General features: G+C 48.0%; 1 protein-coding gene across 2 annotated transcripts in view; it reads right to left on the minus strand.

Annotated features, from left to right (window-relative positions):
• daam2 (dishevelled associated activator of morphogenesis 2) overlaps positions 1-16960 on the minus strand; it is a 326736-nt gene that overhangs the window by 153691 nt on the left and 156085 nt on the right. For both annotated transcript variants that reach the window (XM_080192986.1, XM_080192987.1), the window contains exon 3: positions 6345-6434. In XM_080192986.1, coding sequence (XP_080049112.1) covers positions 6345-6434 — 90 coding nt within the window. The remainder of the gene's footprint in view (positions 1-6344; positions 6435-16960) is intronic.

Here is a 16960-nt window from a genome sequence, read left to right on the forward strand (position 1 = left end):
CGTCAACACACAGTCTAAGCTGATACTCCATTCCACTGACAGAGAGCTGCACTGTCAGAGATGACGTCTCTTGTATGAGATATTAAACCCAGGTCCCGTCTAGCCCACACATTTGGACGTAAGGCCCACAGTGATATTTGAGGAAGAGCGGAGGAGGTCTTCCCAGTATGATTGCCAACAATTATCCCTCTAACAATACCCCTGAAACAGATTAATTTTTATCCCATTGATGTTTGTGGGAGTCGGCTGTGCAGAAATTGGCTGTCGTATTTCCTCCTTTACACCAAAGTCATTTATAACGTATACACGCCAGGCTGTAAATTCTCCCTCAGTGTACCCAAACAGGCACTGGAGTGTGGCAACCAGGAGATTTTCACAACAACATGCAGTGTTCATGTAAGCATGCTTGTGACACTAATAAATAAACTTAAAGTGAAACTTAATCCTTTTTCTAATTCATTTGTGGAACATGGGTCAGAGCCTCAGGACGACACTGGAAATGTAACATTACATGTTAATGTTTTGTCTCTTTTATTCCACAGGTGACGGTCCACCTTGTCCACCTCTGAAAGAAATGGCGGAGGTGATAGTGGATGCCTTGGTGGTTATTTTCCAGACGTCGCTGGATTCCGGGGAAGTGCCGGATGATTGGAAAACGGCTAATGTTACGCCGTTGTTTAAGAAGGGTGCCAGGCAAAAGGCGGGGAATTATAGGCCGGTTAGTTTAACGTCTGTGGTAGGTAAAATGTTAGAATCCGTCATTAAGGAGGAAATTGCGAGGCATCTTGAAGGGAATTGCTTGATAGAGCAGACGCAGCACGGTTTCATTAAAGGGAAGTCGTGTCTGACAAATTTACTGGAGTTCTATGAGGATGTGTCTAGGGCAGTGGATAGAGGAGAGCCGGTGGATGTGGTCTTTCTGGATTTTCAGAAGGCATTTGACAAAGTACCTCACAAGAGGTTATTGCAGAAGGTCGAGGGACATGGAGTTGGGGGTAGGGTGTTAGCGTGGATAGAGGATTGGTTGTCAAATAGGAGGCAGAGAGTGGGGGTCAACGGGTGCTATTCGGATTGGCGGATGGTGACTAGTGGAGTGCCCCAGGGGTCGGTGCTGGGGCCTCAGCTTTTTACCATTTATATAGATGATCTGGAGGAGGGAACCGAGTGTAGGGTGTCGAAATTTGCTGATGACACCAAGATTGGGGGAACGGCAAATTGTGCGGAGGGTGTGGAGAGTCTGCAGAAGGATCTAGATAGGCTGGGCGAATGGGCCAGGAAATGGCAAATGGAATTTAATGTTGGCAAGTGTGAGGTGGTCCACTTTGGTAGGAATAATGGTAGGAAGGACTATTACTTACGTGGTGAAAAACTGCAGCAGGCGACAGTGCAGAGGGACCTCGGGGTCCTTGTGCATGAGTCGCAAAAACCCAGCTTGCAGGTGCAGCAGGTGGTCAGGAAGGCAAATGGGATGCTGGCCTTCATAGCGAGGGGGATTGAATATAAAAGTAGGGAGGTCTTGCTGCAGCTGTATAGGGCATTGGTGAGGCCGCAGCTGGAGTACTGTGTGCAGTTTTGGGCGCCGCACCTGCGCAAAGATATTTTGGCCTTGGAGGGAGTGCAGAGGAGGTTTACTAGGCTGATACCGGAGTTGAGGGGGTTGAGCTATGAGGAGAGGCTGAATAAACTAGGCTTGTACTCGTTGGAGTTTAGAAGAATGAGGGGAGATCTCATTGAGACGTATAAGATGATGAATGGGATGGATAGGATAGAGGTGGAGAGACTCTTCCCGCTCAAAAAAGACAGTAGGACTAGGGGGCACAGCCTCAAGATAAAAGGGGGGCGGTTTAGAACAGAGTTGAGGAGGAACTTCTTCACTCAAAGGGTGGTGAATCTCTGGAATTCTCTGCCCGTTGAAGTGGTGGAGGCTGCCTCGCTAAATATTTTTAAGAAGCGGGTTGATGGGTTTTTGATAAGAGAGGGGATTAAGGGTTATGGGGAGAGGGCGGGAAGGTGGAACTGAGCCACGACAGATCAGCCATGATCTTATTGAATGGCGGGGCAGGCTCAAAGGGCTAGATGGCCTACTCCTGCTCCTATTTCTTATGTTCTTATGTTCTTATATTTGTTGTCAAACGAGGGGCATGCACACGGTGGGTCGTGCATGGACTGCTCTTGGATGTTTCGAGAGTGGCCTAGCACTTCGCGACGATGTGTGTGGTTAATCCTGGACCAGCAGACGGGCACCACGACAGCTCAGTGACTATCACTGCTAGCTGTGCAGACACATGGATTTGGGCCTGTGTCTGTGGGAGTTTGCGCATTCTCCCTGTGGTTGCGTGGGTTTCCTCCGGGTGCTCCGGTTTCCTCCCACACCCCAAAGATGTGCTCTTAGGCTGATTGGTGTACCAAATTGACCTTACACTATCCTCCCCTGAATCTGGCTACATTTGGGGTACCATTCACACACACACGGGGCAGGATAGGTGTAGGAAAATGCTTTGTTGAAATGGCGGCGCGGGCTCATTGGGCCGAAGGGCCTGTTTCCTGTGCTGGGTTTGTCTTTGTTCTTTGTTATGGGCATCGCTGGCTGGCCAGCGTTTATTGCCCATCCCTAGTTGCCGTTGATCAGAGCTTATTTGAGAGTCAACCACATTGCTGTGGCTCCGGAGTCACATGTAGGCCAGACCAGGTAAGGACAGCAGACTTCCTTCCCTAAAGGACATTCGTGAACCAGATGGGTTCTTCCGACAATCTTTTTAAAGTTTATTTATTGGTCACAAGTCAGCTTACATTAACACACTGCAATGAAGTTACTGTGAAAACCGCCCCCCCCAAGTCGCCACACTCCGGCACTCTGGAATGGAGTATCAGCCTAGACTGTGTGTTGACGTCTCTGGCGTGAGAATTGAACCCACAACTCTCTGAGTCAGAGCAGGGGAGCTCATAGTGTAAGATGTTTCCAAACGGCATAGTTTCAGGGCCTTATCTTGTGGCTTCCTTCACTGTCCCTTGCTGACCTTTGCTGCCGCAGTGCTGTGTTGGTGAGCCGCGCTACCAGAGCGCGTGATATCGATTACGCTGCGGTTTATAACACGGATCATTCGCTGTGCTGGCCACAGCCTTTACTTTCAGGTACACTGAGGGAGAATTCAGCACGGCCAATGAACTTAACCAGCGCACGATTCGGATCGTGGGAGGAAGCTGGAGGCCTGGAGGAAACCCATGCAGACACGGGAAGAATGTACAAACTCCACACAGGCAGCGACTCAAGCTGGGAATTGGTCCGGGGATCCTGGCGCTGTGAGGTAGCAGTGCTAACCACTGTGGCATCACGTCGCCCTCTGCTCGGTCTAATTGTTGCTCCGTCTAAAGCTGTACAGTGTTTCCCTCACTGAACACTCAGTCTAATCTGTGCAGTACATTTCCTGAAGGAGAAAGGTTCGACAAAGGGGCTGTTTGAATGCAGACGGCTTAATCCTGGAAGTCTGACTGACAGCTCGAAATGGGACAACATGCCAACTCAAGCCCAGTCAGCAGCAGATTGCTATTTATTTAACAAAATACATATTCCCCTCCCCACGGGAGAGAACCCCTACAGATCCTCGGCCAAGAAATTTAAATAAATATTAATGGTAGCGTATTATTATATATCTCCTGCCTATTTTGTATCGGTTTATTGGAGACATTGGTTGGCTTCAGTATTTACAATATTCTTATTAAGAAAACACCTCTCTCAATCTCGCTCTGCAGTGCCAAGATTCTGAAATGGTTACAGATGTTTGTGTGAGGCCTGCCGTGTGGTAGCAATCCTGTTCTGCATCTTAGCAAATGGCTGGTAATGTTTTATGAGGTCCATTTTCTGTTCGGAACGGTTTTCATAAGAACATAAAAAATAGGAGCAGGAGTAGGCCATCTAGCCCTTCGAGCCTGCCCCGCCATTCAATAAGATCATGGCTGATCTGAAGTGGATCGGTTCCACTTTCCCGCTTTCTCCCCATAACCCTTAATTCCCCTGTCTATCAAAAACCTATCTACCCGTGACTGAAATATATTCAGCGAGGTAGCCTCCACCACTTCAACGGGCAGAGAATTCCAGAGATTCACCACCCTTTGAATGAAGAAGTTCCTCCTCAACTCCGATCGAAACTGCCCCCCACCCTTATCTTGAGGCTGTGCCCTCTAGTCCTGCTGTCCTTTCTAAGCGGGAAGAATTTCTCTACCTCTACCCTATCCGTCCCCTTCATTATCTTATACATCTCTATAAGATCCCCCCTCATCCTTCTAAACTCCAACAAGGACAGACCCAGTCAATTCAGTCTCTCTTCATAGGCTAACCCCTTCATCTCTGCACTCCCTTCAAGGCCAAAATATCCTTCCGCAAATGCAGCGACCAAAACTGCACACAGTACTCCAGTTGCAGCCTCACCAGTACCCTGCACAGTTGCAGCAAGACCTCCCTACTTTTTATATTCTATCCCCCTCGCTATAAAGGCCAGCATTCCATTCACCTTCTTGACCACCTGCTGCACCTGCAGACTGGGTTTTTGCGACTCATGCACAAGGACCCCCAGGTCCCTCTGCACCGTAGCACGCTGCAGCTTTTCGCCCTTTAAATAATAATCCTCTTTTGTCAGGGGACGAGGAGTGGCAGTTGCCGGGGAGGGAGCGGAATGCTTTTCACATCAGGCCTTTGCAGGTCAAGTTTGGCGATGGAGTTAGACGCAGCAGAGAGCTACCTTCTCAACACCACCCATCACAGAGGAGCATGGCCTAGTGTTATTATCGCTAGACTATTAATCCAGAAACGCAGCTAATGTTCTGTGGACTTGGGTTCAAATCCTGCCAAAGCAGACGGTGGAATTTGAATTCAATAAATAAATTAATAAGCGACTGAGGGCCACGAAACCTGAGTCAATTGTCAAAAAAAAAACATCTGTTTTACTAATGTCCTTTGGGGAAGGAAATCTGCCATTCTTACCTGGTCTGGCCTACATGTGACTCCAGAGCCACAGCAATGGGGTTGACTCTCAACTGCCCTCGGGCAACTAGGGATGGGCAATAAATGCTGGCCAGCCAGTGACACCGAGGTCCCACGAATGAATAGAAAATTTGTAACTTAAAGATGATAGTATGAGTAAATTAAGCCATAAAAAGATAAAATAAATCATTAGGGTGGATTTTCCAAACCACCTCCCCCCTCCCCAGCCATCTCGGTGTGCACTGCAGGGGTAGCAGCAGCCCACCATTGGGTTCCAGTCCCTCCACTGTCAATGGGGTTTCCTGTATTTTATTCCCTCAGTGCCAGGAAACTTACAATAGGGGGGTCACTGTCAGTCAGACCAGGAGATCCTGCCAACAGGACTGGTGGGATATTCCCATTCTTACAGCGGGATTTTACACCGTCACGACTCCCAAAACTGTAAAATCCCACTCGAGGTCGACAGAGCTTCCCAATTGTCCGCCCCTCACACACTTCGATTCCCGTGGCGGGCAGGGCAGTCGAACTCCAGTTTTTTTTTACATATAGCAGTATTAAAAAGTAATGTCGCCAAAGTAATAGAATCCCCAAAGTGCATAAGGAAGCCATTCAGCCCATCAGGCCTACACCAACAACAATCCCTCCCAGGCCCTAACTCCACAAACACACATATTTACCCTACTAATCCCCCTGGAGCAACTTAGCATGGCCAATCCACCTAATCTTAACATCTTTGGACTGTGGGAGGAGAACCCTGAGGAAACTCACCCTGACACGGTGGGGAGAACGTACAAACTTCACACAGACAATCACCCAAGGCCAGAATTGAACCTGGGCAGGCTCGATGGGCCGTATGGCCTCCTTTTGCATTTCAGGGATTCAATGAAATTCTATGTCGGACCAGTCCAGAGGGCTGGTACGAGGCCTTCACGTTGGGTGGGCCTGGAGTCACGTGTAGGCCACACCAGGTAAAGCAGCAGATTTCCTTCCTGAAAGGACATTGGTCAACCGGTTGGATCTTGAAGACAATATGCCAGATTCATGGACACTTTTACTGAAAGCAGCTTTTTTTTTACATTTTCTGAACTGAATTCAGTTTTTCAAACTGGCAGCCTGGGATTTGAACTCACATTCTCCCCGGATAATTCATCTGGTAACATAACCAATGGATTGGCGATAAATATTGGCTGAGTTGTCAAGCGGGTGATGAACAGGGCTGGGATCTTCTCTCCAGGTCAGTACTGTACACACCTTTTCATTCATGCACAACTTTGCTTCATACAAGAGTGAACACGCATGCACCTTCCCCTAACGCCGCCACCCTCACTCCCACTTCCCACAACTCAGTTCCACTGCCATTGCATACCTTCTTCTTGCTGCAATAGATTTGCCATTTCTTCTCCGCAGGCAGTGCAAACATCGCATCTCGGTTCTTGTCAGTAAGGTCCAACTCATCCTGAAAAGAAGCACAGAGAAAGGGATCAATCACCTCACCAATCCAGTTATGCTCCATCACCGCCTCGCATAGTCAGTCATAGAGTCATAGAGGTTTACAGCATGGAAACAGGCCCTTCGGCCCAACTTTTCCATGCCGCCCTTTTTATTAACCACTAAGCTAGCCCCTTCATGTCCAAAGATGTGTCGGTTAGATGGATTGGCCATGGGAAATGTGTGGGGTTACAGGGATAGAGTGGGGGAGAAAACCTGGGTAAGACACTCCAAGCGGAATCTTACAGCCTTGCTTGAGTGAGACCGGGAATTCCCACCTAAGATCAATGGACATTTTTCTTGTTCACTCCTCACCGGCTCCAATTCTGTGGTGGGCAGGATGGCAGAATTCCCATGTCTGTTAGAGTCAGTGCAGACCCAATGGGCCAAATGGCCTCCTTCTGCATTGTAGGGGTTCTGTTCTATTCCAAGAGCGTGAGTGGGCCAACATTCACAAAACATTCAGACAACCTGTGTGTATGTGAGAGAAAGAGACAGAATGTGTGTGAGAGTGTGTGCGCATGTGAGACAGAGAGTGTGTGTGTATGTGAGAGACAGATAGAGATTGTGTGTTAGTGAATGAGAGACAGTGTGTAAGTCAGAGAGTGTGTGTGTGTGAGAGATGGAGAAAGCGGGTGTGTGCAAGACAGACTGTGTCTCTGTTCTGTGTATGAGTGTCTATATGAGTGTGTGTGTGTGTTGTGTGTATGAGTACCTATGTGAGTGTGTGTTATGTGAGTGAGTGTGTCTGTTGTGTGTGTGAGAGTGTATGTTGTGTGTGTATGTGTTTTGTGTATGAGTATTATGTGAGTGTGTGTCTGAGAACGTGTCTTGTGTATGAGTGTCTATATGAGTGGTGTGTGTGAGTGTTGTGTGTGAGTGCCTATGTGAGTGTGTGATATGTGAGTGAGTGTATCTGTTGTGTGTGTGAGCATTTGCTGTGTATACATGTGTGTGTTCTATGTGTGTGTCTATGTGAGTGTTTATGTGAGTGTTCTATCTGTGAGACTGCATGTTGTGTGTGTGTGTGTATCTATGTGAGTGTGCATGTGTGTATTTGTGTGTGTGTGTGTGTGTGTGTGTGTGTGTACGTGTGTGTGTCCTTGGATGAGTATTTATGTGAATGAGTGTGTGTGTGTTGTGTGTGTCTGTCCTTGTGAGTGTGAGTTTGTGTGAGTGAGTATGAGTGTGTGTGAGTATGAGTGCGTGTGTGTGTGTGTGTGTATCTATGTGAGTGTGCATGTGTGTATTTGTGTGTGTGTGTGTATGTGTGTGTCCTTTACGAGTATTTATGTGAATGTGTGTGTGTGTGTGTCTGTGTTGTGTGTGTCTGTCCTTGTGAGTGTGAGTTTGTGTGTGTGTTTGAGTGAGTATGAGTGTGTGTGAGTATGAGTGTGTGTGTGTCTGTGTGTGTGTGTCTGTGTGTGTGAGTGTGTGTGTGAGAGAGTATGAGTGTGTGTCTGTGTGTGTAAATGTGTGTGAGTCTGTGTGCGTGTGCATGAATGTGTGAATGTGTGTGTCTGTGTGTGTGTATGTGTGTGTGTGTATGTGTGTGTCTGTGTGTGTGAGTCTGTGTGCGTGTGTCTGTGTGTGTGAGAGAGTACGAGTGTGTGTCTGTGTGTGTGAATGTGTGTGTCTACGTGTGTGTGTATATGTGTGTGTATGTGTGTGTGTGAGTCTGTGTGTGTGTGTCTGTGTGTGTGAGTGTGTGTGTGAGAGAGTACGAGTGTGTGTCTGTGTGTGTGAATGTGTGTGTGTATGAGTGTGTGAATGTGTGTGTGTGTGTGTGTGTGAGTCTGTGTGTGTGTGTGTGTGTGTGTGTGTGTGTTGTGTGTGTGATGCATTTCTGTGGGGATCACAGCATTTTTATCATTTTTACTTCTATCAGGTGTTCAGTACAATAAATACTTTTAACAAGCCACAAGGAAAGCTGTCCTTTACAGTAATAGCACTCAAAGAGTTAAACACTCACTGAATTCTCAAATATATCAGCTGGGATTTTACAGCCTCGCTCATTCCAAAACTGTAAAATCCCAACCGAGATCAACGGACTTTCCCACTGTCCGCCTCTCGCCGGCTCCGATTTCCATGGAGGCGGGGCAGTAAAATTCATATCCTGCTCCAAAACCCTGCGGTGGTCAAACTAGGAGTGGGAAGAGAGGAGTGCCAGTCCATCCCACCTCACCCAACCGCAACATCCATTTGCAATATTTTTACAACGAATGAATAAAAATGTTCAAAGGAAACAAGAAAGGAACTTCTCAAAAAAAAATTCTCCAGTCTATGAATGATCTCCTGGGTTGTTTGCAGCAGTGTCTGGGGTATTAATCATTAATCCCTGGTGATTTCAGGAAAATTCTCAATGGTTTGAGAGTTACCACAGAACAAACCCTTCTTAAGAGTACTTGGTTAATAGTTCTTCATGTTGCTCACAGCAGTGTCTGGCAGATTAATCATCTTTTGCTGGAGGCTCCAGGGAATAGTCTGGATAGCTGTGAAGGCACTTTGATACTCATAAAATCATAGAATCTCTACAATGCAGAAGGAAGCCAGTCGGCCCATCGAGTTTGCACCAATCACAGTCCCACCCCGTCCCTATCCCCATATCCAGATGTATCTACCCTGATAGTCCCCCTGACACTAAAGGGGCAATTTTGCATGGCCAATCCATGTGACCCGCACATCTTTGGACTGTGGGGAGGAATCCGGAGCACCCGGAGGAAACCCATGCAGACACAGGGAGGATGTGCAAACACCATGCAGCACTGCCGCCTCACAGCGTGGGTTTGATTCCCGGCTTGGGTCACTGTCTGTGCGGAGTGTGCACATTTTCTCCGTGTCTGCGTGGGTTTCCTCCGGGTGCTCCGGTTTCCTCCCACAGTCCAAAGGTGTGTGGGTCAGGTGGATTGGCCATGCTAAATTGACCCATAGTGTCAGGGGGACTAGCAGGGTAAATACGTGGGGTTATGGGGATAGGGTCTGGATAGATTGTGGTCTGTGCAGGCTTGATGGGCCGAAAGGCCTCCTTCTGCACTGTGGAGATTCTATGAGAACAATCTTCCTGTCTTTCTCCAACTCTTGTGTATTTTAGTCTCTATTCGGGATACCCCCTGAAGGGGTTAATACTCATACTAATAATAATGGAGGAAAATACTAGTCATATTAGTAACAGGGTCCAGTCAAAGGATAAACTGAGACAAATCACAAAAGCCTACGTAAGTCTACATGAGAAGGATTTTAATCATGCATTAGACAGAATGTTCTAATAACCAGACACAGCGGGAATGTCCAAAAGATAGTGGAAAACCATGCCCAACTGAGGCATGTCAAAACCTCAAGTCAATTGGATATTATAAGCAAGTGTAAGGTGATTGTTATTGGTTTTCACAAACTGTACTTCTTTATGATGTAAATTTAATTAATAATTATGATTGGATCGCAATAACATTCTCCCCGTGTCTGCATGCGTTTCCTCCGGGGGCTCCAGTTTCCTCCCACTGCCCGAAAGACGTGCTGGTTGGGTGCATTGGCCGTGCTAAATTCTCCCTCTCTTTTCCCAAACAGGCGCCAGAGTGTGGCGACTAGGGAATTTTCACAGTAACTTCATTCAGTGTTAATGTAAGCCTTACTTGTGACACTAATAAATAAACTTTAACTCCTATTTTTTCTATTGGTAAACGCTAATTATTTTGCAATTGGAGTTGAAGCAAAAATTGCCTACCTAGTTCTGATTTTTTTTCACTCTGAATGGTCTGAATGACTTCATTCAGATTCCTATAGCTAATAAATCATTGTGAAACCACTCTGTGGCTTTGTCTGGCTAACTTGAAGGGAACGATAGTTTTAAATACAATAAGAAAACTACCTCAGTCTTTTTTTATTCATTTGTGGGACCTGGGTGTCGCTGGCTGGCCAGCATTTATGAACCATCCCTAGTTGCCCGAGGGCAGTTGAGAGTCAACCACATTGCTGTGGCTCTGGAGTCACACGCAAGCCAGACCAGGTAAGGACAGCAAATTTCCTTCGCTAAAGGACACCAGTGAACCAGATGGGTTTTTCCGACAATCGTCAATGGTTTCATGGTCATCAGTAGATTCTTAATTCCAGATATTTTTATTGAATTCAAATTCTGCCATTTGCCATGGCAGGATTCGAACCCAGGTCCCCAGAACATTGAGTTTCTGGATTAATAGTTCAGCGATAATACCACCAGGCCATCGCCTCCCCATGTTTCATTGACATTTCTGTGGATCAGGCAGTGCATTGTAGACATTGAGTGTGCCTTCTGTTTAATGCTGCAGAGTAGAGGGGAGTGGGAGAATCAGCTGAACCCGCTGTCTTAGAAGAGGATTGAACTTTTGCCAGGCGTCAAAAGAGTCAAAAGAGGTCGAGGGTTCAAGAAGCCCCGCCACGGAGACTGTACTGTGTAACAAGCAGAAATTGCTTTGAGAAAGGCAGTACGGTGACACAGCTGCCTCACAGCGCCAGGGACCCAGTTTTAATTCCCAGCTTGAGTCACTGTCTGTGTGGAGTTTGCACATTCTCCCTGTGTCTGCGTGGGTTTCCTCCGGGTGCTCCGATTTCCTTCCACAGTCCGAAAGATGTGCTGGTTAGGTGCATTGGCCATTCTAGATTTCCCCTTAGTGTCAGGTAAATGCATGGGGTTATGGGTTTTGGGTCAGTGCAGACACGATGGGCCGAATGATTTCCTTTTGCACCATAGGGTTCTTTGATTCTATGAGGAATCCTGAGGTTGGGACCGGTGCTATATAAATGCACATCTTTCTTTCCCTCTTACACTGAGTGCACGAATTGCAAGCTGGCAAACATTTATTCCACAGGCATTCGCATCAAAGTTTATTTACTAGCCACAAGTAAGACTTACACTAACACTGCAATGAAGTTACTGTGAACTTCCCCTAGTCGCCACATTCTGGCACCTGTTCGGGTCAATGCACCTAACCTACACATCTTTTGAACTGTGGGAGGGAACCGGAGCACCCGGAGGAAACCCAAGCAGACACAGGGAGAACGTGTAGCGTTTGGACAGACAGTGACCCAAGCCAGGAATCGAGCCCAGGTCCCTGCGTTGTGAGGCAGCCTTGCTAACCACTGTGCCGCTGTGCCATTCTCAGCACTCACTCTTCCTGTGGGGCCTACTCTTCTTCAGAGGGAAGATAGGTCACTGTCCTGGGCTCTTTGCAGAGGCAGGTCCCAGAGTGCCACTGCTGAACACTGCTTGGTGGAGGACAGATGGCAGGAAGCATTGCTTCTTCATCAAGGACAGCTGGAATGAAAGCCAGGGGGATCAGCTCTCAGGATTCATTTCGGGAACAGCTGTAATGGGAAGATGGTAGATTTCTGTCTCTCGGAAATATTGAAGAATCTTGCTCCTTTGGTCTCATAGTGTACACACACATTCACAAAACAATTCTCGGAATATCAGCTGCTAGTATTTGTATTTCTTTCCCACAGTATAAATTGAGCAGAATAAATAGTTTACATGAAGAGATAGCACGGGGCTCAGTGGGGGAGGGGAGGGACAGAGCAATAGCGCGCTTGCAGTGTCTCAGCAGGTAGCACACACTCTTGCCTCTCAGTCACACAGTTGCAGATTCAAGCCCTGCTCCACAGACCTGAGCAGAGTAGAGAGGACTCTGACACTCCAGGGCAGTCCTGAGTAAGCTCCGCACTCACTGCTCCATCTCTTTCAGGCCAGGCATGAATAGAAACATCCTATTTTTCCATCTCAGGTGAGTATAGAAGATACCATGAAGCTATTTTGAAGGAGAATAGAGTAGTTAAAAATGGAAGAGATTTTTGTGCCAATTATCACATTAGTTTGATTTGATTTGCTTTATTATTGTCATATGTATTAGTATACAGTGAAAAGTATACAGACAAAGCATACCGTTCATAGAGAAGGAAAGGAGACAGTGCAGAATGTAGTGTTACAGTCATAGCTAGGGTGTAGAGAAAGATCAACTTAATGCAAGATAAGTCCATTCAAAAGGCTGATGGCAGCAGGGAAGATGCCTTGTTTTGAGTCGGTTGGTATGTGTCCTTAGACTTTTGTATGTTTTTCCGGACGGAAGAGAGAATGTTTGGGATGCGTGGGCTCCCTAATTATGCTGGTTGCTTTGCTGAGGCAGCAGGAAGTGTAGACAGGGTCAATGGGTGGCAGGATGGTTTGAGTGATGGACTGGGCTTCGTTCACTACTCTTTGTAGTTCCTTGTGGTCTTGGGCAGAGCAGGAGCCATACCAAGCTGTGATACAACCAGAAAGAATGCTTTCTATGGTGCATCTGTAAAAGTTGGTGAGAGTTGTAGCTGACATACCAAATTTCCTCAGTCTTCTGAGAAAGTAGAGGCATTGGTGAGCTTTCTTAACTATAGCGTCCGCATGCTATACTCAGGTTCAATTCCTGGCTTGGGTCACTGTGTGGAGTTTGCACACTCTCCCCATGACTGAATCATAGAATCACAGACCCCTACAGTGCAGAAAGAAGCCCTTCGGCCCATCGAGTTTGCACCGAACACGATCCCACCCAGGACTTACCCCCATATCCCTACATATTATACCCACTAATCCCGCTAACCTGGACACTAAGGGGCAATATCTTCGCATGGCCAATCAACCTAACCCGCACATCTTTGGACTGTGGGAGGAAACCAGAGTACCCGGAGGAAACCCACACAGACACGAGGAGAATGTGCAAACTCCACACAGACAGTGCCCCGAGCCGAGAATCGAACCCAGGACCCTGGAGTCGAGAAGCAGCAGTGCTAACCACTGTGCTACCATGCCATCCCTGTGTGGGTTTCCTTCGGGTGCTCCAGCTTCCTCCTTCTGTACTACAGATATGCTATAAAAAGTAATTCTGGTATCCTCAGGAATTTGCTTTTACTGCAGTCAGTGAAGTGAAATGTACAAAAATGGCCAGAAGGGGCTGTTTAACTATTTATTTTCAGCAGTAGTGGGTGGGGGCATGATAGAGTGGTTGAACAAGGGGATGTAATACTGATCTCTGCAAACTGTTTTGTGACAGCTGGCTAGGCTACAGGGAAATAGGTCAAAGGAGAAAGCTCCTTGCAGTAAATGTCCGGCCCCTGTTGGTTTTGAGTCCGGTTCAAGAGGACCTCTTTGGTGGAAAGAGGATTTCTGTGACCCGAGGTGACACGAGTTGTAAAATGCGCCTGGCACACCCTGATACGACATCTCCACAGTTTTATCAGCTGCATTCCCCAGAGGAGCGCCTCAGCTATTTCTCACAGAACAGGATACGCCAGGCCCTTGGCTGTAATCAGACATTTATCATTCACCACGCACTTTAACCCTTCCGCCCCGCCACCCCTCAACGCCTACCCCCCCCCCCCCCCCCGCCACCCCCTTCTGCCCTCCACCCCCCCACTGCCCAGTACACTTGCTGTCAGTATCACAGATGCCACCATTCTGTTTCCTCCCAGGCTGCCATGTGCGAGTTTGGGAACTACCTGCGCTTTTTTCTTGCACCCCAGCGTGTGTATTCCCTGACGCGGTCACCTGGGAACATCGCGTAACAGGAGACATCCCACTGGCAAGTAGAATCACTGAACCCCGACACTGCAGGAGGAGGCCATTCAGCCCATCGAGCCTGCACCGACCACAATCCCACCCACCCAGACCCTATCTGCGCAACCCCACACATTTACCCTGCTAATCCCCCTAGCACGAAGAGGCAATTTATCAAAGCCCATCAACCTAACCCACACATCACAAGTAGGTTTACATTAACACTGAAATGGAGTTACTGTGAAAATCCCCTGGTCGCCACACTCTGACACCTGTTCGGATACCCTGAGGGAGAATTTAATATGGTGAATGCACCTAACCAGTATGTCTTTCGGACTGTGGGAGGAAACTGGAGCACCCGGAGGAAACCCACACAGACACAGGAAGAATGTACGGACTCCACACAGTGACCCAAGCCAGGAATCGAACCTGGGTCCCTGGCGCTGTGAGGCAGCAGTGCCAACCACTGTGCCACCGCACCTCCCTGACCATTAGAAGGAGAACGTCTTTTGTTCAGCAACTGCTGGACATCTCGCCACGTCAGACACCACAAAATGTCAACATCCACCGCACTCAGGTCACTCACGGCAGGACAGCTTTCTCCACTCAGTCGTCTCCTTCTCCCAAGCTGTATTTTAGCCCCTACAGACTCACAGTCGCTGCCATCTCGAAGGAGACAACAGGTACCCCATCACCTGGAGGTTTCCCTCCAAGCCACTCACCATCCTGACTATTGCTTCAGCATCTCATAATGAGGTGACCAGAACCACACCCAATACTCCAGCTAATCAATGCTCTGCACAACTCCAACATAATCTCTTTGCCTTTGTACTCTTTGCCATGACTGATGAAAGCAAGTGTCCCATATGCCTTCTTTGTTATTGGGGTCAAGAATCCTAATTGGCCTTCCCCTTCGTCCAGGCCTTAGCTGAGCTGGATAACCCTCCCTACTGCCTCTGCAGCCGTGCTTTCCAATACGGAATACTCCCAGTGCCCTGAGGCAGCAACTGCGATGGTGGAAATCCCTAGACACGAGTAGGCCACAGGTTCGATTTCCAGTTACATTGAGTGAGCAGCTCGGTAAAGTTGGTGGGAGAAGTGATGGGGAGGGAGCGGCTCCACGGTTAGACGGAGCCCCCTCAGCCAGAGGGCGGATAATCGGACAGGATTCCTGCTCCTCCACAAACATTGCTGGATGACTTTTCAGTGAGGTTTAATATCATGTGGCAGGCTCAGTCAACTGTGATGCTTCCACAGATGTTTTCACTTGTATAACTTTCATTTATGACCTCAGGATGTCCTAAAGTGCTTTGAAATGTGGCAGTCAATTTGCGCACAGCAAGCTCCCATAAACAGCAATGATAATCTGCATTCAGGCTCTCTATTGGCCAAGGGGAACACCCCTGTGCTTCTTCAAGTTAATGTTATAGAATCCCTAAAGTGCAGAAGGAGATCATTTGGCCCATCAAGCCTGCACCAACAACAATCCCACCCAGGCCCTATCCCCGAAGCCCTGCTAATCCCCCTTACACAATGGGATAATTTAGCATGGCCAACCAACCTAACCCGAACATCTTTGGAGTGTGGGAGGAAACCGGAGCACCTGGAGGAAACCCATGCAGGCATGGGGAGAATGTGCAAAGTCCACACAGACAGTGACCCAAGGCCGGATTCGAACCTGGGTCAGTCCCTGGCGCTGTGAGGCAGCAGTGCTAACCACTGGGCCACCATCCACAACAAATGTCGTGGGATCTTCTAAGAAATAAGCAATGGGAATACATGAGAATTAGAATTCTCTGGAAAGGCGAGTGCAAACTTGTACGAGGGACCACAGATCACTGCCCCACAGTGTGAGGCTAGATCAGATCACTCTTGTGGCCAAATCCCAGAAGTGAGACTTGAACCCCTGACTCACAGAGATAATCGTGCTACCCAAAGAGCCAATGGTGGCAGCCAACAAGCCAGCCAGCACGTGAGTGAATGGAGTCGGGTTTTGTACTGAACGGCATGACCCTCCAGCCCTCCGCAGAGAGGGGAGATCAAACTGGTCAAAATAGACCTAGCCCTCAGTGAGGATCGAACAGCAACTGCACTGCAGCGAACAGGCAGCCCAGTGCTGGCAGCTTGATGGATTAGTGCACAGAAAGCCTACTGTTGGTGTGTTGACAGGCCAATAGGATGAAGATTGGCCGAGACTGCTGTGCCGGCTTCGAGGTGGACAGGGAGCCGATTGTGCAGGCTGAGTAGGAAACAGAATGGCCACTTAAAGCCAGTGAGCGACATGCCAAAAGAGGGGAAGTTGCAGGATTAATCCAAAATGTTTAACTTTGTGTAATTAGTTTCTGTCCTCAGACACTGATATTTCTGGATCGTTCAGAGAGAGAGAGAGATAGGGCTGGAATCGGGGGGAGGAGGGATTGTAGTGGAGTGGGGGGGTGGGGGGGGCATTTCCTTTTTGCTATGGGGCTTGCTTTTTCAGCTGATTGTATCATTGAGAAGTGGGGAGGGTCTACTTTACACAGAAAAGTTTTGCGAGGTACAGCCGCTGGGAGAAAGCAATTTCTTTCCTCAAAAGTGAAGTGCCTTTTTTTTTGAAACCAAAAAACAAGGCCTGATATCCATCAAAAAGTGTTTCCTTTCTCTTTCCCTTGGCTCCCTCCTGACAGCTCAGGAGGAGATGCTGAGTGGAGCTAAGGGCCATTTTCGTAGGGTGGAATCAATTAGAGGTCACCCCAGCCACTCCTGTACACACCCTGCTCTGACCAAGACCCACAAGGAACCACAAAGGGTTGTGAACATAGCCCAGCCCATCACACAAACCAGCTTCCCGTCCATTGACTTTATCTATACTTCCCACTACCTTGGCAAAGCAGCCAGCATAATTAAGGACCCCACGCACCTCGGACACTCTCTCTTCCACTTTCTTCTGTTGGGAAAAAGAT

This window comes from Carcharhinus amblyrhynchos, chromosome 7 (genome assembly GCF_965287045.1).
Source record: "Carcharhinus amblyrhynchos chromosome 7, sCarAmb.v2.hapA, whole genome shotgun sequence".
Lineage (NCBI taxonomy): Eukaryota > Metazoa > Chordata > Chondrichthyes > Carcharhiniformes > Carcharhinidae > Carcharhinus > Carcharhinus amblyrhynchos.